The sequence below is a fragment of the Nicotiana tomentosiformis genome, chromosome 5, assembly GCF_000390325.3.
Source record: "Nicotiana tomentosiformis chromosome 5, ASM39032v3, whole genome shotgun sequence".
Taxonomy (NCBI): domain Eukaryota; kingdom Viridiplantae; phylum Streptophyta; class Magnoliopsida; order Solanales; family Solanaceae; genus Nicotiana; species Nicotiana tomentosiformis.
In genome coordinates, this window is record NC_090816.1 from 112,648,497 (window position 1) to 112,676,416 (window position 27,920).

Sequence of the window (27,920 nt, forward strand, 5' to 3'; positions counted from 1 at the left end):
AATTAAAGTTGTGTTTGGACACTAATACAACTTGAAATTATTTTTGAATCTTTGTGAATGATTTGAAGTGAATTTTTTAAAAAATAGCCTTTTGGAATTTTTTTTTTTTTAAAAACAATTTTGAAATTTAATTTCAACTAAAATTTAAAATTTTCATTGCTAAATACTGATTCTCAAATAAAAATAAAAATTTTCTGAAAAAAAGCAAAAACAAATTATGGCCAAACGGGCCCTTAGTAGTTAGTACTAGTACTATTTTTATATTTTTTCAATAACGCAGCAAAGTAATGTGACAGGATGAAAGTGTATTTTCGAGAATCATAAGGCCTACAATGAAATCTCTCTGTTCCTTTTTCTTTAAAAGATCGCCCTTTTTTGGCAGAGAATAACTATTCCCACAAGAAAACTGGAATAAAGAAGAAAAAAAACAAAACAGAAAACAGAAAATAAGTGTAAAAACTCAAAAGTAAAAATTAGAAGTCTTCAAACACTCCTCTCTCTCTCTCTCTCTCTCTCTCGTTCTGTCTCTCTCTTCTAGGGTTTCAGAATCGATCTCAATCGAACTCCAAAAAACTCAAAAATTCAATATGGTAAATGTTCGATTATCTTTAGATTTCTATATTTCGTGCTTTATTTTCGATCTATTCCTCTGTTTATTCATTTGAATTTTTGTTTTTGCGTTTACAGGAAGGTGATGGGAAATTGGAGGCCCAAATAGAAGCGCTTTTGAATGTAGAGAAGCAGATGAGGCAAGCTGGAGATGTCGCCGGAACTAGAAAAGCGGCTACCGATATTCTTCATCTTTGCTTCGAAGCTCGTGCTTGGAATACTTTAAATGAACAGATTGTTCTCTTGTCTAAGCGCCGTGGTCAATTGAAACAGGCATGCTTATCTATCTCATTATATTTATTTATTTATTTATGAGTGTATTCTATAAGTTTGTTTAAACAAAATTGTTTTTTTTGTTTGTCTATGAATTTGGATTTGAAATTCAAGGTTTTATTTGCTAAATTATGTGAACTTGTGAAGTAAAAAGGTAGAAAGTCTTAGAAATTGGTAGTTTGTGTGCGCGTAATTTGTTGATGTGATTGTAGCTAAAGATCTTGACTTTTTCGCGCAAATGAAGTTTGATTTGATCTTTTGTCTTACTATATAATCCCTTAGTCCCTATTTATTTGGCTCTATTTGATTGGACACGGATTTCAAGAAAGAATGAAAGTCATTTGAAATTTGTGGTCTAAAACAAGTAATAAACATTTTTGTGGCTATGAATTAATCTTATTAAGGGTAAAATGAGAAGTTTAAAGTGAAATTGTTTCTAATATAAGGAGGTATCGTTCTTTTTGGGCAGTCTTACAAGGAAAGTGCATCACTTAAATTGGGACTGATGGAGTAGTACTTTACTAAGTAAATAAGCAAGGTTGATTTGATGAACCCAACTGTGATGCTGATGCTAGGAATGGTTAGAACTTACAGGAAAATGTATTAGTAATCTTTGTTTGCAAGAGTTGAGAAAAACAGTTTAAATTAGTATTTAGACTTGCCAAAATTGGATTTACTTTCCAACTTTTCCTTTTTTGCTTCTCTCACACTTGTTTTTCTGATCATACTACTAAAGTGATTTGAGTTATTTTTTTTCGATAAGCAAATTTAGACCATTTTTGATTTGTGCATGTCGTCCTTGTGCATGAGTATAATTGTTTTTGCAATATGTATTATATGGCGGAGATATAATATGCTGACTAGGTTCTTCGTTGATCCTGCTGTAAATTTAATGACAAGAGCATGGAGGACATGCTGAATCCATAGTGTGTAAGTCAAAACTTTATGTATTTTTGCAACGTAGTGTGTAACCTTTGTTTAACGAAGGAGGAGGTGAAGAGAAGGAGAAGAGGTGAAGAGAAGGAGAAGAGGTGTTTGGCCAAGCTTTTAGAAGGAAAAAAAGTGCCTTTGAAGAGAAGCAGAAGCAGTTTTTGGGATGCAGAAAAATGTAGCTTCTCTCCAAAAGCACTCTTCTGAGAAGCATTTTTGAGAAAAATACACTTAGAAGTAGTTTTTAAAAGCTTGGCCAAACACTAATTAATGCTCAAAGTGCTTTTCAAATTAATTAGCCAAACTCAAACTGCTTATCACCAAAATCAGTTTTTTGATAAGTACTTTTGAGAAAAGCACTTCTTAAAATAAGCTGATTTTAGAAGCTTGGCCAAATAGTGTGATATTTGGTTGCTGGACTTCTAGAAGTAGTATTCAAATTTATGGTTGGGGAAGATAAATGACCAAAATTGAATTATTAGGATTTAATTGAAACGTGGGATGGATAAAGACACTTTGAGCTTTCTTGGAAAGGTATTTGGAGAGGGTTAACAAAGGGCTAAAGTTCTTGATTAGTGACATTAAGCGGAGAGGTCCAAAGGAAGAGCTTGGGATTAAGAACCAAACAAATGAAATCTGTCAACTACGACCAAGATACAAATATAGAATCCTATATTGGCAGCCGAATTGTGGATCAATAGCTCTATTTGTGTAACTTTTGAGCCATCTTTCCTGTGCCCCCAAATATTTGTCTTGGAGAGGGTAGTAGTTGCGGTATTAAATGATCATGGATGGCCTATCGGTCTTGGATGTGTTTGCCTTAGGAACAACAATTTCTATCTGGGTACTACTTCTGTATACAACTTACCGGAACAAGAAACACAAAGTACCTATAGATGCCGTGGGCTAGGATGCAAGGAAGTATATGAACCATTTAATTGCATAGCATGAGAGGCCTAGGCACTTGGTGTTTAATTAGAGGGAGCCTTGACACAACGGTAACAACTGTCTCCATGTGACCAGGCGGTCACGAGTTCAAGTATGGAAACAATCTCTTGCTGAAATGCAAGGTATGGCTATGTACATAAGACCCAATGTGGTCTAGTCCTTACCCCGAACCCCGCACATAGCGGGAGCTTAGTGCACTGGACTGTTCTTTTTTAACCTGACTGGGAACGTGCATATTGTGGCTACATCTGCGAATGCTTGGGCAATTGGCCACCGATGTGCTTGTGTTATAGGAAAATCAGGCCAGCATACTCGAGTTTTTTGTAAGCTCCCGAGTCCTGTTCATCCCATATTTGAAGTGGCTTTTTGGATGTGCTCTTCCTTTTTGCCCTATACACACACACACACTAAGAGTAATGAATTTAATTTACAGATATAAAGCTTTTAATATGCAAGAAATAATAACTCTTAATATTATATACAAACTAGGGAGTGGTACAGAAACATAATTTGAAATATAAAGACTTACATGACTACAGACGGAGAGAGGTTTCCTTTCGGGAAAACCCCAAAAGACTCTTAAATCAGGAAACTTATTCTTCAATGTTTTGCTATTTTACAAAGGGGTTTATATTACAAGGTTTGAAAGGTGAAAAGTGCTTTTTGTCATTGGTGAAAGAGAAGGGAATATGTTATTTTCTTCGGTTGTTGTAGTGTGTCTTCCGTCTTCATAGAACACTCAATTTATAGGCGTTTGCGGACTTCACTTCCGGACTTCACTTCCGAACTTCATATTGCTTGAAGAATCTTTCTTTTCTCTTATTCACGTGAAGTTTTCAGAATATGTCTTGTATTATTATCCTCGAGTTACTGTAGGTCTTGCATTATTGTCCTTGAGTTACTGTAGGAGATGCCTTTCCATATAAAATGTCTTCTCATTCCTGTAGATGTCTTTTCATTGCATTATTGTGCTGAGCCTTTCTTTTGATTCCTAACTACTTTTCGTCCTTTTCTTTCTATTTTTCGATCATTTTTTCTTTTTGGTTATTATGACTGGGGTCTGCTTTTATGTGTCAAGATTGTGTAAGGCTATTGAGTCGAAACTCATTCCTGAATCATCATTTGGGTCTTGAGCATCTTGATAATTTAGATTATCGTCTTCTCCTGAGCTTTGTCTTGGAGATATTTCTGGACTGTGATTTTTGATCATATATTTGTCTTTGTTCTCCCTATCTTGGAAGAATTTTTCTAATGTTTGTTTAACTATATCTTCGATTTTCTCATTTTTTTTCTTTTTAGAGATTATGTTTTTCATTTTCAATACTTCTCCTTGTAATAATGTTCTAGGTAGTCTTCGTTTTGTTTGGCTTGATCTTCATCTTCACTTTTTGGCAAAGTGACTACCATAAACGGATTTGATAAGTCTTTTCCGGCTACCGTTTGAACTGGATTAACTGTATCTCCATCCGATAAAGTGGATTTTATTGCATTCATTGGGGAATGCACACCCTTCACATCCATTTTACTTTGAGATGGAGAACTCAATTGTTGTGGATTACTCACCTCCTGGATTTGTTGAGAGACAATTTGAGTCTGGGATTGTGCTAACTCAAACTTTACTGCTTGGAGTCTGTGTTCTAATACTTTCACCTGCTCCACAAGTCTTACTTTTTCTTGTACCAAAATCTCGTTCTTTTGATTTAGTGTCTTGAAGGCTTCAGTCATTGATGAGCAATGATCACAGAAAATTATTTTATCTGTACCTTTTTGAATATTATATTGAGAGATTTTTTTCGGGTTTTGTCTGAGTGCTGGAGAAATATAATAATTTGGTCCTAATATACCCCTTGAATAATCTAATGCTTCAGTAAAATCATTAAAACCTTTAAAAGGAGGTTTTTCTAAATCTTTTATAGAGCCTAACACTTCTAGCCAAGTTTGAAAAACACCATTTGTCTTACCACATAATATTTAAACCTTTTTTCTTGGCTTTTGTCCGTAAAATATTGGCATAGAGCATTTAGAGCAGCTATAAAATATTTAGTGTCTTTTGTATTGTATGCTATCCATAAATTATCTATCAAGCATCTATGTGGTCTATCTATTATACATTTTGCTAGAACTCTGAATGACATATTTGACGGCGGAAAAATATTAAATTATGTTTCCCAAACCATATTCTGTCCATACTAGTCTGTTCTACTAAGGCTTGTGGCTTAAATTGAAAATTATCTAACATTGCCTGAAAATATGTGTCTTGAGGGTGAGGCTTGGACGCCCTGTTTCCTTATCTTCAATCTTAGGGGATTAATGATAATACTAAAATAGATGGATATAAGTTACATGATAAAACATAGTTAATAAATAGAATACAAGGAAAGAAGATATTGGCAAGTAAAAATGCATTAAAAAAGTATAGAATGGACAACATTTACTTGCCCGGAAGGACATTTTGGGTGGTTAGTAATGCCATTTGGATTAAAAACAGCTCCACTTATTTTTCAAAGAAAAATGGACAATATATTTGGAGAATATAAAGATTTGTTTTGTATATGTAGATGACATATTAGTATTTAGTAAAGATATTAAAGAACATTTAGGACACCTACAAACAGTTTTCAGACTATTCGTGGATAACGGAATAATAATTAGTAAAAAGATGGAATTATGTAAAAATTATACAAATTTCTTAGGAGTACTTTTAGGAAATGGAAAAATTAAATTACAACCCCATATAACTAAGAAAGCCTTAGAAATGCCAGACAAACTAGATAATATTAAAGAATTACAAAGGTTTTTAGGAATAGTAAATTATGCAAGAAATTTCATGAAAGATGTAGGCAAAATAGTTGGACCTTTATATGCTAAGACAGGTTCTACGGGACAAAAACACTTTAATAGATATTAAACTAGTACAAAAAATTAAAGACAAAATAAAAAATATTCCTGATTTAAATATGCCATTAGAAACAGACTATTTAATTATAGAAACAGATGAAAATTTTGAAGGATGGGGAGCAGTTCTAAAAGCCAAACCCAATAAATATAACGATAAGAGTGAAGAAAAAATATTTGCTTACCAAGCGGTAAATATAAAGAAAAAGGGAATATGAGCAGTATAGATGTGGGAATATTAGCCGTAATCTATGGACTAAATAGTTTCAGACTATATATATTAAATAAACCAGAAATTTTAATTATAACTGATTGTGAAGCTATAGTTCCACCAAAAAATAAATGAAAAGAATAGCAGTAGAAGAAGATGGTTGAACTTCATTGATACTATATCAATCTATAACTTAACATTTGAACATTTTAAAGGATTTCGCAAACCAGTTAAGTAGGTTAAAAATTATTGTCAACTAATAGATATGATTCTAGATTTACGAATCCCAGTTCAGAAATATCTCCGAGACAAAGCTCAGGAGAAGACGATAATCTAAATTATCAAGATGCTCAAGTCCCAAATGATGATTCAGGAATGAGTTTCCACTGAATAGCCTTACACAATCTTAACACATAAAAGCAGACCCCAGTCATCATTTGGGACTGGCCTTACACAATCTTAACACATAAAAGCAGACCCCAGTCATAATAGCCAAAAAGAAAAGAAGATCGAAAAAGACAAAGAAAAGTTTCAGTTTTTATTGTTTGTACTAGTGTATGAGTAATGTTTTTAAAAAATATTACTCCGTCTCTAGTGAGTAAACAATTGCTTTTGTTATGTAATATGAAAGTTAATCAATACATCTTACTTTAGAAAAAATTAAAAATACAAAAAAAAAATATATTTGAATAATATAGAGATAAATCATCAAAGAGAACAAGAAACTGATTTGGACGACAAATTTTAAGAATTATCTCATTTTGGGAAATACAGAATTCTAATAACGAGATAACACAAGGAAGAAATTATATAAGATTTATCAAAAGATAGATAAAACATATCCCATTAGGATAACATATGTTAGAAATGAACTCCTATCAAGAAGTAAAAAACGAATTAAATAGATTATACCCAGAATATATTAGACTAAGTAGAACAAACGAGAATCCCTGGAGGTTAAACCAATTGATATATACAATATCAAGATTATAATCTAGACTACTAGGATACATAAAAGCTCGAGTCTCTAAAAAGAAGATAACAATTTGTTTTAAACCATATTAAATACACATTTATGAGACAACACCCTTTGACTAGATAAATAGCTATCAATTATTGGTATTTAAATAGAGAAGTAGAAAGAAGAACAGAATTAAAGAAAGTTGAAAAACTCTTAACAACAATCTTAAAATTAGCTACACAAGAATTATCATCGTTAATAATAAATACAGTAGTGCAAGATATATTATAAGTAAAGAAACAATATCTGCCATAAATTGGGAATTAAAAGGAATAAAAACTGATATAGAGACCTTAGAACATAGAATACAATTTATAAAAAGGAACAAAGTGTAGATACCGTTGGGATAGATAAAATCAAGCATGATAGATAAATTAAAGAATCTAGAATATCTAGACTTAAGAATATATCCGGAAAAGAAATATAGAATATTAAAAGAAAATTCAGTCATAAAGTGTAACCTTAGTTGTGGAGAACATATATTACATACTGAAGACAAACAATATAATACTCTAGTAGATTTTATAATTAAATTTAGTGAAAAATCTCAAGAAAATAATAAGAACACTAGATGTAATAGAATTCTTACAAAATAAATAAAGATTTTTTTTTAGAAAAATTAGAGCAAAATTTAGATTTTTTAAAGTCACAAGCAGTGTTTTAAAAGGCGTGGACGTAAGGCGAGACGTTTTACATATACCTCAGAGGCGTAAGCCCCGAGGCACGAGGTGTAAGCTTTATAGGTATTTAATTTTTAATATTTTATAAAATAATATAATGACAGTAAATATTTATAAACAAGTAAAATTGTATAAAAATTGAAGAAAATTATAAATATGTGAAATAGTTCCATCCCCACAAAAAAAACTAATCAAAACAATCTATTATACGCTACTTACAAGCACAGGTAACTTGAGTCTAAAAGAATAAAGTTTTCTATATGGTGGAACAAAAAGGATGATTAACCTGCAATTTGAACTTTGAACTTGCTGCTATGAAGGAGAATGGAGTTCTCTTTGTATTAAATATTCGTTGCTTTTGAGAGATATTAGCAGACTAGCGGACTAGATAAAAAATTGGGAAAGACAATGAATTAGGGCTTCAATCAATAAAAAAAGTCTTGACTTTTAAATTTAATACTTTTGAGTTCCTTTTTAAACCTTTTGAGTAATTACCAAGTAACCAAACTCACTTTTGAGAATTTAGGTATTATATGAAGGATTTATTCAACAAATTTTGTTTTAATTTGAAAAAGTCTCTGGGGCTTACTCCTCACTAAAAAAAACGCGCTCCGAAATATAGATGGAGTTGTTTACTCTCTAGAGATGGAGTCCAGAAATATCTCCAAGACAAAGCTCAGGAGAAGACGATAATCTAAATATTAAGATGCTCAAGACCCAAATGATGATTCAGGAATGAGTTTCGACTCAATAGCCTTACACAATCTTGACACATAAAAGCAGACCCCAGTCATAATAGCCAAAAAGAAAAGAAGATCGAAAAAGACAAAGAATAGGACGAAAAGTAGTTGGGAATCAAAAGAAAGGCTCAACACAGTAATGCAATGAAAAGACATCTAAATGAATGAGAAGACATTTTATATGGAAAGGCATCTCCTACAGTAACTTAAGGACAATAATGCAAGACTTATAGTAAGTCGAGGACAATAATGCAAGACATATTCTGAAACTTCACGTGAATAAGAGAAAGGAAAGATTCTTCAAGCAAAATGAAGTCCGGAAGTGAAGTCCGCAAACGCCTATAAATTGAGTCTTCTAACAACCGAAGAAAAATAACATATTCCCTTCTCTTTCACCAATGACAAAAACCACTTTCCACCTTTCAAACCTTGTAATATAACCCCTTTGTAAAATAGCAAAAATTTGAAGAATAAGTTTCCTGCTTTAAGAAGTCTTTTGGGGTTTTCCCGAAAGGGATGCCTCTCTCCGTCTGTAGTCATGTAAGTCTTTATATTTCAAATTATGTTTCTCTACCACTCCCTTGTTTGTGTATAATATTAAGAGTTATTATTTCTTGCGTATTAAATGCTTTCTATCTTAATTACTCTTAGTATATGGTTAGTCCCCTAACTCCTTAATAACAATGATGGATTAACCTGTAAATTCCTAGGTATTGATGCCTGTATATACATAGTGAGCCATTCCCGTGAAAAATATACACATGGGGCAATGCAGTACTTTGTCTAGTTTTGATGGATGATTTTCTGCGTTCATTTGTCCTCTTTATACTTTAGTAACATGCTTGATGTTTTTCTTGTACTTGTGCAGGCTGTACAGGCCATGGTCCAACAAGCAATGCAGTATATTGACCAGACACCAGATCTTGACACTAAGATAGAACTCATCAAGACGCTTAACAATGTGTCTGCTGGAAAGGTTAGCGTGTTTTCATTTTCATAAAAACATTGCTGCAATCTGTTTCTCTCTTACTGAGCAACCGTGATCTGGCATGTAGATATATGTCGAAATTGAGAGAGCTCGCTTGATTAAGAAACTCGCCAAGATTAACGAAGAGCAAGGAAAAATAGCCGAGGCTGCTGATTTGATGCAAGAAGTTGCGGTCAGTATTTGGTGACTTTCGCTTTGGTGTCTTCTAGGTCTTTTTTGCTTTGCTCAATCGATGTCAAGCTGCAACAGTGGGGTTCCTTTTCTTTCTAGAAAAATCTTTCTCGATGGTTTTCACTTACAATGCGCCCATGGCTTAACTAACAGGTTGAAACTTTTGGGGCGATGGCAAAAACTGAGAAGATAGCCTTCATTCTTGAACAAGTATGTGATAGATACTCTTTCTTTTCTTTCTACTCAAACATAAATGAGAGCATGCCTTTGGACTAACTGTATGATGCTGAATACTGCAGGTTCGTCTATGCTTAGATCGTCAAGATTATGTTCGTGCTCAAATACTCTCAAGAAAGATCAATCCCAGAGTGTTTGAAGCTGATCCCTCTAAGGAAAAGAAAAAACCAAAGGAGGGTGAAAATGTGGTTGAGGAGCCTGCTGCAGATATTCCATCACTATTAGAGTTGAAGCAAATCTACTATCAATTAATGATTAGGTACATCTGATTATGTTTTAAATGTGGGTTTTGTGTCAAGTTGTTTTCTCTAGATTTGATGATAGTGTTACACCCTTTGCGCTATCAAGCATTCAGCTCATTTATGCAAACTCAAATAGGATTTTAATATAGTATTAATTATTTCTGTAGAAAAACTTGGAATAGTTAACTGCAGTCATGGTTAAAGCTTGCATCTTCTGCCCTTATTTTTGGTGATTTCTGTAGCATCTGTACTGGACATATTAGTGTTTAAGAGACAACTTTTTTATGTGCTCATTTTCAATGTTTGCTGACAGTTGCTCTACATAATTCACCTTTACGTTTGAGTTTGGATAAGACATGCTTCCTGAATAAAAATTCTGATTATCCTCGTTGTGTATATGTTTTAGTTGTCTATCGGTGTTGTCAAAGGCGCGCTTAAAGCGTTAAGCCCTGAAGCGAGGCTCAAAACATGTTGAGCGCTTCACCTCGCTTTGCGAGCGCTTCAGTGTCGCATCAAGCTAAAGCATACTTTTCCTTGCCAATGAGTGTGATCTTGAAAAGGCGACACTAAGCAATTGATATTTCATTTTGTCGTAATTTTTTTTCAATTTCTTTGTCCATATATTTGTTATTTATGCTTATAATTATTGGCCTTGGATTACATATACATATTTTTACTTTTTCTCCAGTTGCGCCTTTTTTCATCAAAGCCCACACTTTATTTCCGCTTTGCGCTTAAAGCCCCAATAGACTTTAGAGCTTTTTTGCGCTTTTCGCCTTTGATAACACTGTTGTCTATGAGAATTTTAGTGTTTTACCTTTATCCAAGGGACTAAGGGGTCGTTTGGTAGGATGCATTAGATAAAATAATGCATGCATTAACTTTGTGTATTAATAATACCTTGTTTGGTACACTTTTTGAACCTATGCATTAGTTATGCAAACATTACTTATACACACCCTATTTGGTATTATCCTATGCATAACTAATGCATAAGAATCCATGGTATTAACAATGCAATGGGTTTTAATGCATGCATTAGTTTAGTTAAAGACAAAATTGTCCTTCAAAATTTATGCTTGATTAAAATATACTATTATATTAATGCAAGTTTGAAATAATCCAAGAAAGTGGGAAATAAAATTGTATCCCTAGTAATTAAATAAATACTTAGCATATTTTCTTTTTTATAAATAAATATTCAGTTCGATAATACAATATAGGTAGACAAATCAAATAAATTTTTTCAAACCTTTTTCATATAAAAACATTCCTCAACATATGTTTCTTTTAAAAAGATAAAAGTGATGGACTGGTTATGAGGGTATTTTTGTAAACAAAAAATACTTTTAGAAATTGTGCAATGCTTTAATACATCAAACCAAACAATGGATAAGAAATATGCCAGCATAACTAATGCAAGCATAACTAATACCATCATTACTAATACACCCTATTCAGCATTATTCTTATACACTCTACCAAACGACCCCTAAAGGGAATGTTATCCATATTTTCTCAGTAACAATTCATTTTAGCAGAATGGTTCATATTTTCATCCAAAGAGATAATACACATCTGTGCATTCATTACCGTTGAGAAATAGAGAGTAATGCAAATTCCGCATAGCTGCATGTTTGAGGCAGTTTCGTATTTGCTCTCTCTGTTTTGGTTTATATGATGAATGGATTTCCATCCATAAAATTTCACTAGGAGCAGGAGACTATTTAGGAGGTCAATTATAGTTCTGTTATACTCTGCTCTTCCTTTCAAGAAGTGTGTGAGTTTTCTTGAGAATACATGATAATTAAATTATGTGGTTGTGATCATCTAAACTCTATACATTTTAGGCACCTAAGTTGAACAAAGTAGTCAAAAACGGAAAGTGCAAAAAAGCTCCAAAGCCTGTTGGAACTTTAAGTGCAAAGCGCAATTAAAGGCTGGGCTTTAGGGAAGAAAGCACAAAAGGGAAAAAGTAAAAAATAGAAATGTAATGCAAGCAAATGTAATAGTTATTTGGAGAAAAAAATGGAGGAACTATAATTATGCTATATATATGATGTTGTGCCCTTAACTTCTCCGAGAATTTTAGGTTGGAGCAGGACTGCTGATTTAGCAGATCACCAATCCTAGGGCCTAAAAGAGCCTGCTTAATAATTTTGAATGATGTAGCTCTAGATGAACAAGTTGTTGCAGTTGGAGATCGTTCTTTGCATTTGAATATCTTAAACTGGTGAGCCATTTGCTCTCTTTCTGGTGCAGGTATTACTCACATAGCAACGATTACCTTGAAATATGTCGTTGTTATAAGGCTATATATGAGATCCCTTCTGTGAAAGAAGACCCAGCACAGTGGATACCGGTAAGTGGTCCTTTTCATGCATAATCACGTTCTACTTCATTATAATTTTGAGATGTTGCTTGTCGTATTATCCAATGTACTGTTGGTGAATGAGCGATTCATTAGAGAAAAATTAAATAATAATTGTGCTGCTGCACAACTTCAAAATAAAGTGACATCAAATTCATTTACCAATGTCAGATACCAACTTTGATAAAACTAAAATGGTTTGGAAATTATTAATCTATTGAAACAGAGACGTTATTGTTGCATAACTTTAAAAGAGAGGATGATTAAATTAATTTCCCACTATGAAATTCCAATTGCTACGTCAAGTAAAGATGCTGTGGAATTACCAGTATATATCAAATTCATAGAGGCATACTCTGTCCTCCTTCTCTTTTTCTGGGAAATGAATGGTTAAAGAAGAGAAGGAATATCATTAGTTTTCTTTGGTATCATATGGTAATTGTGAGCTGAGACTGGCGTTGTAGTCTTATGCAGCTAGTCAGGCCTCTCTTCATCTCAGGGGAGAAGGGCATCCTTATCATCTTTTAGATAAGAGGGTAGGCATCCTTTTCATTTGTCAGAAAGTTGATTACATGTGGGAATAAAAGAAGAAAGCTTTATCACTTGCAAGTCCACCCTTGTTGATCAAGGTCTTGGCTTCTTCTCGACCTTCAAGCACATGTTGGAGCACCACAGGCATCTATGCCAATGTTTGTGTGTAAAACAACTGTAACACAGCTTTAAAAAGGAAAGAAATTTGAAACTGGTATATTAGGAGAAAAATCTGTGGATGGATAGCTTTTTTTATTTTGGTAAATGGTAACTTGAATCTTAATAAGAGGCTATTTTCTTAATGGAGCTGACATGTTTTTTTATTTTAAAAGCATTTCCAACTCGTAGGGGTAGATAGATGTAGGTAGAGGAGCTCATCAGTTGTATTTGAGATTCCAATTCTTGAAGATGACTTATTGCAGATAATATTTGATCAACCAGCATGCTGAACTCTGTTATTTTATGCAGGTTCTGAGGAAAATTTGCTGGTATTTAGTATTATCTCCCCATGATCCTATGCAATCAAGTCTTCATAACTCAACTTTGGAGGACAAGAATCTTTCAGAAATCCCTCATTTCAGGTTTTCGTGTGAAAATTCTCTTACAGTATGTTTATTGATGCTACTTATAGAAAAAGGAAAAAAGGAATTACTATGTGGAGATATTATCTTTGCATTTGCTTATTGGGGTTTGTGGAGTTAAGATTTCTCAAAATTTTGGCAACCGTAGTCAACTCGTGTGGTTATGGACTATTTGATAATAAATATATTGTACACCTTCTGGACAATTTTGTATGGCAATTTCTATTCAGCATGTCGAGGATGTTATCACCATCCATCAACAATCTCATTCTTTGCATGTTTCAAAGACTTCAGGATTTTGAATTTATTTAACTATTCACAAATTTATCCTATGTTCCGTAAACGAATGAAGTTTCAGCAACTATTTTAATATTTCTTGGTAATTTATAGTACAAGTGTCAAATTAGCATGTTAAACTCCCTCCTTAGTCAAATCGTATCAGATGTAATACATTGGTTGGAAAAATAGAATTCAGAATCTTGGCTCACTGGATTTTGCATTTTTGCAATGTTTGCTTACTTGATACTCCCACCGTCACATAGTGCACAGAGTTTTAAGAAAGAAATAAAGACTTTTGAAACTTGTGGTCTAAAACGAGCCATAAACATTCTTGTGGCTTTAAATCATCCCACTAAGGATAAAATGAGAAGTTTAAAGTTAAATTAATTCTAAATATAAAAAGGTAATCATTCTTTCCTCGGGACAGACCAAAGGGGAAAGTATGCACATAAAATGTAACCGAGCCAGTTTGCTTTTTGCATGTTGAGGCTGAAGGAGATCGGAGTCATTCAATGATTAGGTGATCTTTGAAGTCCGTATTTTTTGAAAGGCAGAATACCCAATTACCTTGTCCTTGGACCAGAATTTATAGTCGGCCCCAACTCTCTTTTTCCACGTTTTAACACCCCTACTTTGTCAAGACACATTTTTTAAACACCTCTATCAGAGTGTGATCCTCAATGTCCTTTATTGTTTGACACGTGTAATTTGCTTGTCCTACTTGTAAAAACCGGTTTATAAAATTTCTGATTTTTGCACTCTCTTCTTCTTCTTCTTCTTCTTCACCCTCCATCATTTTCGTCTCCTCCTGGACAACCTCTTGACACCTCTTCTGTCATCAACACCAAAAATTTTTCTTTTCTTGCATTGATTTTCTACTAAAATTTCTTAGCCCATTCCTAACTTCATATTCCAACTCACCTTCACAGTGGCTCCTTATTCCCCCACCAGAATATTTTTAACCTAATCTCCCCCTCATCTCATTCGTCCTCTCTTTACCAAAACAGATCTGGTAAAAAGAGAGATGTGAAAGATGGTGGTGGTTCCATCAGTAGATATACTGCCAAAGACCTCTAGCACTACCGTCCTTACCACCTTCAATTCACATCTTACCATCTATACACAAAACACCCCACTGACCGCCCTGTCAAAACCACCTTTAAATACCGTCTTCTTCATTATTCTAAAGATCAGCCATGCCACCGCACTGGTACCAACCTCACTTCTCCACTTCATTCCTTCATCACCTTCTTCCCTCTACCAACCACAGTAGCTCCTCGTGCTTCATCATTCTTTTAACAACAAGCGTGTCTTTAAAATTCATTTCCATCACCAACAATTCACCGTCATGATCAACAATTCTTCATCTAATTTTACCATTGATGACTCTCAGAGAAGTAGAAAGCCCCATCTTTTTCAGCTCTGCCAAAGAAACCTCTGATATTCCCTAATTTTGCCTCAAATTCGGCAATGTAAAGGTGGTTGTGGACGGAGCTCCCTCGAGTCCATTTCCCTTGAAGTTAGCGGAGGTGGGGGACATGAATAAAGAGGAGAAGGAGGGTAAAGGAAGAAGAGTAAGCTGGAGGTGTGTGTGTGGGGGTGGGAAGGAATAAAGGAGGATAGGAAAAAGAAAGAAAGGCGTCAGCTTTTTGGGAGTTCAGGTGAATGGAATTCACGGTGGAAGAGGGTTTAAGGAGGGGAAGCAGGAAGAAGGGGAAGGAAGAAAAAGAAAAGACGGGGAGACGGGGGAAAGGAGTGACAGAAGGGGTTGTTTTCTTTTCTTTTCTTTATATTTTATCTTCCTTTTTATTGTAAATTTTTAATGATTTAGTACTTTTTTTAGCTAAATAAATCATATTCATGCACTTATCAGTGTGTTTGGCATGCACTATTGCCACATAAGCTGCGCCACCACCACATAAGCATGGTCAGAAGTGTTTGTTAATAGCTTATTCCGTCGAGTAGGGGTAAAAAAATGAAAAAACCGGGAGTTGGGGGCCAACTTTTAGATCCGGTACCGGTGCATATCAGAACGATTCAATGATTGGGGATCTTTGAAGTCCATACTTTTTGAAACTGACGTTTCAAAATTGAAACTCTAAACAGAAAAGTCAAGTTATGGCTTTTATTAACCTTCTGTTTTTGCTTCAGGCTGCTTTTGAAGCAATTGATTACCATGGAGGTCATTCAATGGACTGCTTTATGGAATACTTTCAAGGATGAGTTTGAAAATGAAAAGAATATGCCTGGTGGCACTTTGGGTGATAAGGCTGCCGAAGATCTCAGACTGAGAGTTATAGAGCATGTAATATCCGAAGGCTTAAAGTTTCTATTGGTTGATTCTGTTATAATGGCACCTGTCAACTTGGTCTATGCTGCAGTCCTCCACTTTGCTCTTGAATTTGATGTTTCGCTTTTCAAATACTCTTTCCTTGCAGAACATCCTTGTCGTCTCAAAATACTACTCGAGAATAACTTTGAAGAGACTGGCAGATTTATTGTGCCTCAGTATCCAGGTGCATGTTTAATTTATTGCTATCCCTCATTCAAATTTTATTCATGTGTTGTGTACAACAGCTACATGTTTTACTTCAACTTTTGTGGGATGTGGGTGCCTGCTATTACAAAGCTAATGTGATCTAACCTAAGTGCAAGGGCTGAGGCTCCAAGAGTCTACAAGTCTTGGGTCTCTCTGTGCCTTACAGCGATGTAACTTTGATTTTGTAAATCCATAGGCTGCTGACTTTGTTAATTCAGAACCTGTTCGTGATAGTTTAGATCACTGTTGTAGCGCTCTGATGGAGGGAAATTTGTGCTACATTTTTGTGTTAAAATAGTAAAGGTGATTCTCTGTGACAGTGTAAAATAAAATTCTGTTAACATTGATCACTGGTGAGCTGCTAGATGTTTCCAATATTTTATTATTTCATATTTTACCTTCTGTGGTGTTAACTTTCAAATGATGGAACTGAACCAATCTCTGGGTGCCCGCGTTCTATTTTCTCTTCATTGTTACTGACTACTGAGCATAGCCTGTCTAGACACTGCAGCCGTTCACAGAAACTTATATACCTCTCTTAGCATAAATTCTTCTGGTGACCCTCGTGTTCTTTCTTTTTTTATCTCAGGAAACAGAGAAGCATCTATCTGAAATGGTTGTATCAAAAGCATTGGTTGCTAAGATTGACAGACCTATGGGTGTAGTCTGTTTCCAACCGGCAAAAGACAGCAATGACATCTTGAATTCATGGGCTTTTAATTTGGAGAAGCTGCTTGACCTTGTAGAGAAGAGTTGCCACCAAATCCACAAAGAAACAATGGTACACAAAGCTGCATTAAAGGCTTGAAAGACTAATCAGACTCTACAGGTAGAGCCTCACATCAATTATAGCAATTCGGGGTAAGGAAGTTGATTATGTGACAAAATTGAAATCCTTTTGCAGTCTGGGTTGCTCTATTTTAAGGACTAGCAGCAGGAACAAAAACTTGCAATCAACCTTGCCCCCTGCTATCATGATCTGCCTGCTTGCTTTTCTCGGTGTCAGGGCTTCGACTTTCTTCCCCCATTTACCCTTTTGTATCTTTAGCAATGTTTTCTCTGCATGATTTATTCATTGAGATCAACAAAATTCAGGTTTGATGCTAAAAGATCTCAAGTTCTTTAATGTTTATTTACTCTGTTATTTATCACATTCAGAGGACCGGAGAAAGAGAGCCATGGTTTTATTTGAAAATGCTGCTTTCCCTGGGTGTGATTTTAATGGTGTTCCTCCTTGTTTTGGAATCCGCTTTTAGAACTTGAGATGATGGTAAGGGATGCGTAAAAAGAGTCTTAAGACTATATCCTTGCCTTGGCATAGTGGCAGGGGAAGGAGTTTTTTTGCGTATGTTTGGAATAGATAACTGCATCCTGCTTCCTGAGGTTGTTTTCTTATTCAAATAATCTGAAATGAAAAATAGAAGGCGTAAAAAGGGACACATGTGACTAACGATAGAAACTTATCCACGATATTTAGACCAATTCATTTAGTAAATTATGATTAAGTGATATGTGAAGGAAAAAGTTTGAGGTAAAAGTTTACATTAATTAATCATAGTCAAGAGCTAGAAGTGCGCATAAAGAGCGAGAATCAATTATGCTATGGCTTTTATTTATTTTTAATTTTTCTCTATGGCGTCCAGCTAAATGACAAATTCTAAGTTGTGATTAGCTCTTCCAGCATGTTTTTTTTAAATTATATAAGCTGACATTATAAATGCCGGTAACGAAAGGGGATAGGAAAATCTAAATTTATACCAGTAAATCTATATTTGTTCCCATTATTTTTTAACGTAGTCGAGGTTAAACGGTTAGCTCGATATCGTTTTCTCTACATTTCAATTTCTAGATTGATATTTACCTTACATTTTCCGAATAAAGAGAAAGTAATTGTAAAAACAAAGCCAAAGTACATTCATCGCAAAAATGGAAACATATTAGTGATTATTTATCTAGCTGATCTCAATTTATTTGAAATTGAGATGCACATTTTGTTCTTGCAACCATATTTAGCTGTTTTAATTTTATGAAAGCCTCACGCCCATCAAGTTACATTTCTATTTTCGTCACTTCTCAAAAGAAAATAAATGATATAATCTTTACGCAAATAACTGACCATATTCATTATTTATTTAGCCATATACATAGATTATACATTCATTATCTATACACATATAATACATAAATTATACATACATTATCTATACACATATAATACATAAATTATGCATACATTATACCTCCCTTGACTATTTTTAGTTTAAGTAGTTGGATGAACGGCTATTTGAGTTAATTCTTCTTTTAATTAATGTGATACCTAATTTGACATTGTCTGAATTTGAAATGCACACCACCCACCATCAAAGAATTCTTCGTCTGTAATAATTTGAATTTTAGATGACATAAACTTAACATTATCTTGGTAGAATTCAAGAATGTAAACACTCATTTGGGAAACCCAAAGATTGTATTGCTTAAATATTATCGTCAACCAAAAGTTCCTTTATTGCCAATTTGTCGATGAAATATTACAATGGTTATCCCTAAACTTGTCTAATAATATATAAGAGCATTTAGTTTATTATTCTTGATAAGAATTAACATAAGAGCGATCCGGATTACTGTTTACTTTTTTAGTCGGTATGCATAAATTATAAATTGAATAATACTATCATACACATTATATATTCGTCGTCTATTTTTATGTTAAATGATTGAGTGTACGGCTATTTTGGTTAGCTTTTTAAGAAGTTATCCTACCGCAGATAATTTTATTCTTAAATAATAATTAAGTTGTTGACCCCACTAATAGAATCTCTGGTGCTATGGCCCTACTAATACTCCAAAATTGAAATTGAATAAACTTCAGGGGAAAGGTTCTTGAAGTTCTGGAAGACTGGAAGTTGTATGATGATTTTTATATATGATTTGGATTTTGGTTGACATTTTCATTCTTCTACCTACTTCTAAAATATTATTAATTGGTATTTAATTGACTTGGGCATGTGCTTGTAACTGGAAATAATGAGTCCTACAATCAGTCAATGAATAAAATGACATCGTTATTGGATCTGGTACCACATTCGTATGACGAATACTTCTAAATCTTAAATCTGGTTAAGAATTACTCAAATCTTGTTATTAGGATATTCAAATCTGAAACTTTTACAAACTTTAAGGTTCACAGAATGTTATCAAAAGACAGTTAAATTATAACTCTTGCTCCAGATAAAATTTATATGTACAAACTCAAATTTGATATTTATGTACTTTTAGATATTATAACTCTTGAGCCAATTTCAGTTAAAAAAGGACGAAAAAAAAATCTAATAACGTATGAGATAGAGCTCAAATAATTCACATAGTACGCGATGTTTAGGCTCAACGTTGGGTAACAAATGAACAAATTAATCCATGAAATCGGTTGGACCAAAAGTACGTGTCCTAAGCTTGGACAATAACGAATATACGTATATAATGTCAGATTCAAACTGATATAGTACAATTACAACTTTAGAGAATTGCAGTTGAGTCCTGGGGGTTGTATATAATGCCTATGACGGAGGACATGTCAAGAGGAATTAGCTTCTAAGCTGGCAAGCTTTCGGGGTGAGTATATATGATGGAGTCCGGAACTAAAGTGTGGTTCTTTTGGACTCAAAGAACCATAATGTGTGGGAAAAAAAAATTGGGGACCATAATATGTGTAGCAACGTGCCGTTAAGGTATAACACGATGAAATACCGCACTTTATTTGAACTTAAATGGGCGGGAAGGTATATCACCCTTATCTACCGCGCTATAGTATAGCGCGGTAAATAAGGGTGCTATACCTACATAAATAAATGGGCCCTTCTCCTCCCCCACCACCAAAACCAGAACCCTCCCCCCATTAAAAAACCCAAAAAACCATCGCCCCCCTCCCTATTTTTAACGGAAAAAAATTTTGGTTGGAGCCCATCGGTCCCACAAAAGTGTAGATTCTCGATCCCACATCGTATCTAAGGCGTTATCTCGTAGTGAGTTGTTCGTTTCGGCTCCATATCACCAGATCTCCAACTTTTCAAAAAATTAAAATCGAGGTATTCTGACTTATTTTTTGTTAAAACTCATGTATAAAAAATGCCTATTAGTTTTTTTTACTGTGTTCTATGTTATTTTGTGATTGTTTTACGATTTAATTAATTTGTTATTTTTTATCCGGATTATATTATTAGTGTGATAAAAAAATTAGTAAAATAGAGAAATTGTTATTAGTTGTTAAACAAATATTAATTAATTAATTTTTACTTTGTTATATGTTTTTTCGTGATTGTTTTGTGATTAAATTAATTTATTGTTTTATCCGATTTAGATTAGTTATTTGCTAAAAGATTAATAAAATAGATAAATTGTTATTTTAGGAATAATTAATCTTATTTAGATGTTATTGTTGTACATATATGAATATGTGACTTTAGTTCCCTATAGTGGTATGTTGTGCCCGTAATTTTAGTGTAGTGCTCGTATTTGTAATGTAGTGCCTTTTAGCGTAGTAAAATGTAGTGCCCTTTAGCGTAGTATCTTTGTAATTATTGAAATCAATCATTTAATTATCTGTTAAACCCAAAAATATTTGAAAAAAATTGATAGTTCAAACACAAACTCTCTCGAATTCTAGTCAACAAACGTCAGAAAATAACATTAGAAAACAACAATATTTGTCAAACTAAGTATTGTTATATGAATATTTAATAATTAAATCTTGTATAGCTATGAAAATTAATTATTTAATTTTATTATAGTAAAAAATAAGTGAGTAACAAATAAATATATAAAATAAGAAACAAACATATTAAATAATAAATAAACATATAAAATAATAAAGTAACATATAAAATATAAAATTATAATATAGAAAATGTATCAACCTAATTAACAATATAGTAAAAATATCGAATAAATTTTAATATTAAAGATATTGCAATATATTTAAAGATGTTAAGCAATGAAAAAGAAAAATACATTAATTAATATTGTTCAATTTACAGTAGTCGTCATGGAGGTTTCGCCTGTGCATCCCGAACCTGCATCGCTAGAGCTACTGTTGCTACACGCCGAGCATAGGTCTTCGTACATATGGGAGGGGCAGTGTTTGGCCAAGACATTCCGCGCTAGACGGGTAGACGATATGTGGGACTTTCTTAGAGCCCACCCACTCCATCCCCGTATAGTTAGACGCCTTCAGGATACGAGTTTCTATAGGATCATAGAGATCGGCCGGTTGCAGTTGGACTGGTCGTTGATCACGGCTATGATAAAGCGGTGGCAACCGGAGATGCACACATTTCATTTACCCATTGGCGAGGCTACCTTCACGCTTCAGGACGTGGAGGTTCTTCTGGAGTCCTCAAAAAATCTCTGAGAGTTTCATCGTCTTCGATGTTAAACTCAGCATAACAAGCAACCCCTTGCGGAGTAACATAATACAGATATCTTCCTGTTACTTTACTATTCACCGAACGTTTGATCACACTCATTTTTTTACATAACAACGATACCAATGTATCGTACTCCATTGTAAGTGGCAACTTAACATGACACTGTGGAGAACAACTATAGCGTACTGAGTTATTCTCTACCACAACCACCACCCCCAATATAATGAAACCCTAATTCTTCGTTCTTCAGACATTATGAAAAAATGCAAAATAACTTAACGAACAAATATTTCGAAAGACTTGAAAGATCTTGAATGGATTTTTACAAAATCCTGAAACTATTTAAATAAGGAAAAAACCATTCCGGGAGTATAATTATTTGATGTATAGCGCCTTAAATATGCGCGCTATACCCCTATGAATTATTGGTGTGTCCGTTAAGTCCAGAAAAATTATTGGTGTGCCCAACTTTTATATATAGCACGGTTATTTACCGCGCTATACCTTAACAGACAAACGTGCTGTTAAGGTGTGAATAACCGCGCTAGTGCCCAGTTTTTTTTCCACATGTGTATACTGTTGAAAGCAGTACTTACTAGTTACTAGAATAAAAAATTTGACAATATAATTATTCATGATCATATGCATGAATATAATATCACAATTGTACTATAATTTGGCATCACAAACAAAAAGGATACATGGATTTTGTTTCGAAGATTATTACGTACATTATTGATGTACTTCTAACAAAACAATATATCACCAAAACTAACAAAAAAGAAAAGAAGACCTTAATCCACGTACTCCTATGAATTTTGACAATGCTGGCCAATTCTTGTTCACTAATACATTAAAAACAATCACCTCGTGTGATGGATATAATTAATGTACTAGCTAGCTAGTCAAATCTTCTAAGAAGATGAAATATTCAAGTACAACACATAATATTATCCAGAAGAAGAAGAAGGGTGATCATAAGCTGAATTTGACCAATTAGAAGCAGCAGTTTGAAAATCGGTCCCACTATTCTGACTTGGGGGCGGAGCTAGAGCTTCAGTTACGAGTTCGCTCTGACTAGCATCTGGCTGAACAGGAGATAAAAACATATTCGGAAAATAAGGCACATGCAGCCTAAGAAACTCATCATCATTGGTAAAAATTTGAGCATTTAAATCAGTACTACTACTATTCAAAGCTTGATGATGAGTAGTGTGAAGTATTGGCTCGTCCGTTCGGGGACGTTCAATAAAATTGGAACGATACTGAGAAGTGTGAACTATTGGCTCGTCGTCCCTTAGGGGATATCCAATAAAATTGGGACGATACAGAGAAGTATGAACTATTGGATCGGGCGATGAAGAAACGGAATAAAGTGTATTTGGAGAATCAGATAATACTGGAGATGGCAAGAGTTTAACATTTTCTGGGAAATTGAGTTTGGCTTTGCTACCTCTGAATTTAAGAGCAGCTTCATCATAAGCTCTAGCAGCTGCTTCAGCTGTGTCAAAAGTTCCAAGCCAAACTCTTGTTGCTTTATATGGATCTCTTATTTCAGCTGCCCATTTACCCCATGGCCTTTGTCTAACTCCTCTGTATCTTCTTTTTGGTTGACTATTATTATTATTATTATTATTATTATTATTATTATCTCCTCCACTAGATTGATCACTGCTACTATTCTGATTATCATTTGTGGAAGTGTATATAAATGTTGCTTCTGTTGTTGGTGTGCTGCTGGTAATTGTCCTAATGCTTGTACCTTGGCCACCTATATACCATAAAGAGTTTAAGTTATATATACTGTCTGCAAAGAATTTTTTACACTATTAGGTCACCAAATGATATATATCTACAAATATATATGATATCTACACATACATGTAGATATCAGGTCACATACATGCCATCTAAATGATAAACTAAAAGAAATAACAACTCATATATTAAATTGAACTAGTTATATATGTGTACCTCAAAATCCATATGCCAAATTATGAAAGAGACTGAGTTGTAAGATTTGTACGAGCCATTATTATATGTGGAATTAAGGACAAAGATTTGACCAAAATAGTGTGTAAAAGATGTGCAGAGAAAACATGTGTACAACCTGTACACACCTAACAATATTGTAGTACCTTTCATTAATACTGTACTAAAAATCAATATAGTGAATAGTCACATACTTGATACTATATATTGTCAGTTTCAAATGCAATTTTTGATGAAGATAATGACAAGAATCAAAACAAAAAACAAAGGCATCTACATCAATAAAATTAATGCAGAATACGCCATATAGAGAAGATCAAGCAATTTCTTAATTCATTTATGTTCTCATATTCTACATTTAGCTTTTAATTAGCATAAACTATAGATTTGTGTGCCTATCTCATCTAAACACGTCTAAGTTTTAATTTGAGAATTTTCGACCACTCTAGTATCATGTCAACGTGTAATCTATTTCAACTAAAAGCTAATAGAAAATATACTTTTATTTACTTAATTAAATAAGAACATAACATTAAAAAAATGGACATGCATTATAGTGCACTAAGAGCTTCTGTTATGTACGAGTCCCGAGAAGGATAGAAATCACATTGGATCTTATGTACACAACTTAATTATTTCTACAGGAGGTTGTTTCAGAGGCTTGAACACAAACATAAAATAAAAGAAAATCCAAACTATTAATATAAAAAAGAAGAGAAAGGAAAAATACCTGATGATCTAATATCAGAACTTCCAAAATGTAAGAAATGATGGCCACTTTGCTCTTCATTACGTCCTCTTTTCTCTCCAACACCCCAAGAAACTGCAGAGAAACCTGAACCAAGATTATTCTCAGCTGCACCATTTTCATCAGTCAAGATTTGGTGATTCAATCTATCTTCACCAGCAACAACATGGGTTAGTGCAGAAACCATAACAGACATCTCCTCTTCCCTATTAATTTTACCCGAAAACATCGATTCCAACATATTATAATTATCATCTCTATCCCAATCTTCATGTCTTCTCCTGTTAGATATTTTGTCTCTTGAATTCGCCACCTTGTAGATACACATGCAATAATCAAAAAGAAAACTCAACCAAAACCTCCAATACAGAAACGCAAAAGTTTACAATATATACTTTTCAACAAGGTTGACAAGAACAAACTAGTACCAATGCAAGTTTCTTAAACAGACCGTTATATATATATAGACATTTAGACAACACACACAAGTAGGGAGTTGAAGATTATAAAAAGAGAAAACAAAAAGAACTTTTCTTTTGAAGTAATAAATCAAATAAGCGCCGCCAAATAAAGAGTCGGTCAGCTTATGAAAGAAACTACAGCTCTAATATATACTCTTCTTTATTGTATGGAGTATATACTTTTCGTTAACTTTTTCTTAGCTTGATATATATATATATAGTAGAGTATATTTTTGGGGACAAGTGGAGTAGTGAAGTCAAGAAGATAATAAAGCTAAGGCGGTTCCTGTTTTGATTTGATTTGATTGAGACTAAGTGTGAAGTGAAGAAATAAATGGTGTGAAATGAGAAAACAAAGATATGGTGGGGGGGTGGGGGTGGGGGGTACTTTAGTTTATGTTTATAATAATAATTCTGAGGATAAGAAACTGTGAAAGAGCAGCCGGCGGTGTTGGAACTCCTTTTTGTCTGTCGGCGGTTATCTTAAGAGTTCCAAAGGCCGACATGGAAGACGCGGAATCGGTCTTCTTTCTTCTTAGTATTAACCTTACACTAGTAGTTTGGTTTGAACTTTATTTAATATTTGTGTACACGTGGTACATCTAATAAGTCTAACTACTTAATTAGCCGATTTTGTTGTTAACAACCTATCTAAATTTCTTATTAACAAAATCAAGAGAAATGTCCTGATATACCAAACAAATGTTAGTTAACTTTAATAACTCATTTTAAAGTCGAAATCAGAAAATTCAATAAGAATTGTCAATTTATTATGCAAAAGTATTCAAAATCTATTTTTTTATTAATAACAAGCAAGAAATTTATCTTATATACAGTATAATTTTTCGACAAAGAATGTTCGGTTAACCATCGTTGACCACACATAGCTTCACCCAACATCTAGTGAACAATATATATTAGTACAAGTTACTAGTGAATTTCTATTATAATTAGTATTAGATCTGATCATGTTGAAATTAGAAGGATGTTGAGTAAAGTAGAGTCTAAAATTTCATATTAATAAAGGACGAGAGATATTGGATATATAATATAATGAAATAACAAGGACACTCACACTATAGTGATGCATCTTAATTGGTGTGTGCTAAGATTAAAGCGGAAAATATGATTTATATTTTTATTTATTTATTTTATTGTGTCATACTAGTGAATGGATGGCAGATATATTTTTATAATTCATCTTTCACGTGTTTAGCAATTTTTGAACATTTCGAGTCAAAGCAATTCGGATTATGTCGACCATTTATTATTAATGTATAGAAGGAGAGGCCTTTTATGATTAAAAATTTGGATGTTTCTCTATATATGAAGAAATGATTTGGAGTGATATAGATATAATTCTTATATTCTTATTTTAAGACATAAAAATAAAATTATTTTCTGTAGGATAATGTTATTTACACGTACAGATGGGCGAATCTATATGGGAGGAGTGGGTGCACGTGAACCCATACATTTTTCCCCAGACTATGTATATCACTTATATTTGAATATTATGTATATCACTTTCTCACTTATTTACTTCTTAAAAAACATATGTGAACCCATGCTCTAGTGAGCACTTTGGCTTACACATTTCGAGTCAAAGCAATTCGGATTATGTCGACCATTTATTATTAATGTATAGAAGGAGAGGCCTTTTATGATTAAAAATTTGGATGTTTCTATATATGAAGAAATGATTTGGAGTGATATAGATATAATTCTTATATTCTTATTTTAAGACATAAAAATAAAATTATTTTCTGTAGGATAATGTTATTTACACGTACAGATGGGCGAATCTATATGGGAGGAGTGGGTGCACGTGAACCCATATATTTTTTCCTAGACTATGTATATCACTTATATTTGAATATTATGTATATCACTTTCTCACTTATTTACTTCTTAAAAAGCATATGTGAACCCATGCTCTAGTGAGCACTTTTGCTTACACATTTCGAGTCAAAGCAATTCGGATTATGTCGACCATTTATTATTAATGTATAGAAGGAGAGGCCTTTTATGATTAAAATTTTGGATGTTTCTCTATATATGAAATGATTTGGAGTGATATAGATATAATTCTTATATTCTTATTTTAAGACATAAAAATAAAATTATTTTCTGTAGGATAATGTTATTTACACGTACAAATGGGTGAATCTATATGGGAGGAGTGGGTGCACGTGAACCCATACATTTTTTCCTAGACTATGTATATCACTTATATTTGAATGTTATGTATATCACTTTCTCACTTATTTACTTCTTAAAAAGCATATGTGAACCCATGCTCTAGTGAGCACTTTGGCTTAGACATTTCGAGTCAAAGCAATTCGGATTATGTCGAGCATTTATTATTAATGTATAGAAGGAGAGGCCTTTTATGATTAAAATTTTGGATGTTTCTCTATATATGAAGAAATGATTTGGAGTGATATATATGTAATTCTTATATTCTTATTTTCAGACATAAAAATAAAATTATTTTTTATAGGATAATGTTATTTACACGTACATGGGCGAATCTATATGGGAGGGGTGGGTGCACGTGAATCCATACCTTTTTCCCTAGACTATGTATATCACTTATATTTGAATGTTATGTATATCACTTTCTCACTTATTTACTTCTTAAAAAGCAGGTGTGAACCCATGCTCTAGTGAGCACTTTGGCTCAGTGGTAAATGAGTGCACCTTCTCCCCCAAGGTCAGGTGGTTGATCCTCGCTTGCTCCCTTAAACTTTTAATTTAAAAATATTTCTATTTTTTTATTTTTTTTCTTTTCTTTCTTGGTTACTCAGCCTTAAGTTATTCTTTAAAATGAAAATTTTTACTAAAATATTTCATGAAATGTGATCCTATCTTTTTCTCTTGAAGATTATCAATCTTGAAGATAATAAATTAATCTTAAACTCCCACTATAATAAAAAACTAATAATGCAATTCACGTATATATAAGGAAATAGAAGTACTGATCATGCCTAACTATGTCTCCTAAGAGGTCAACGATCGTTACAAATATAATCCGGTTTATAAGTTCGGAG

At 33.4% G+C, this 27,920-nt stretch overlaps 2 protein-coding genes across 2 annotated transcripts; one reads left to right on the forward strand and one right to left on the reverse strand.

The window, feature by feature from the left end:
* Positions 1 to 387: 387 nt before the first annotated feature.
* Positions 388 to 17,441, forward strand: LOC104087227 (26S proteasome non-ATPase regulatory subunit 12 homolog A-like). Its single transcript, XM_009591641.4, has 12 exons — positions 388 to 590; positions 688 to 882; positions 9,176 to 9,283; positions 9,363 to 9,467; positions 9,620 to 9,676; positions 9,766 to 9,962; positions 12,208 to 12,307; positions 13,316 to 13,428; positions 15,859 to 16,012; positions 16,146 to 16,223; positions 16,836 to 17,075; positions 17,151 to 17,441. The coding sequence occupies exons 1-11, from the start codon at positions 588 to 590 to the stop codon at positions 17,052 to 17,054; spliced, it is 1,329 nt and encodes a 442-aa protein (XP_009589936.1). The 5' UTR covers positions 388 to 587; the 3' UTR covers positions 17,055 to 17,075; positions 17,151 to 17,441.
* A 4,868-nt stretch (positions 17,442 to 22,309) lies between these two features.
* On the reverse strand, positions 22,310 to 25,060 carry LOC104087233 (ethylene-responsive transcription factor ABR1-like). Its single transcript, XM_009591653.4, has 2 exons — positions 24,389 to 25,060; positions 22,310 to 23,437 (listed from the first exon to the last, which is right to left on the reverse strand). The coding sequence occupies exons 1-2, from the start codon at positions 24,732 to 24,734 to the stop codon at positions 22,617 to 22,619; spliced, it is 1,167 nt and encodes a 388-aa protein (XP_009589948.1). The 5' UTR covers positions 24,735 to 25,060; the 3' UTR covers positions 22,310 to 22,616.
* Positions 25,061 to 27,920: the final 2,860 nt, after the last annotated feature.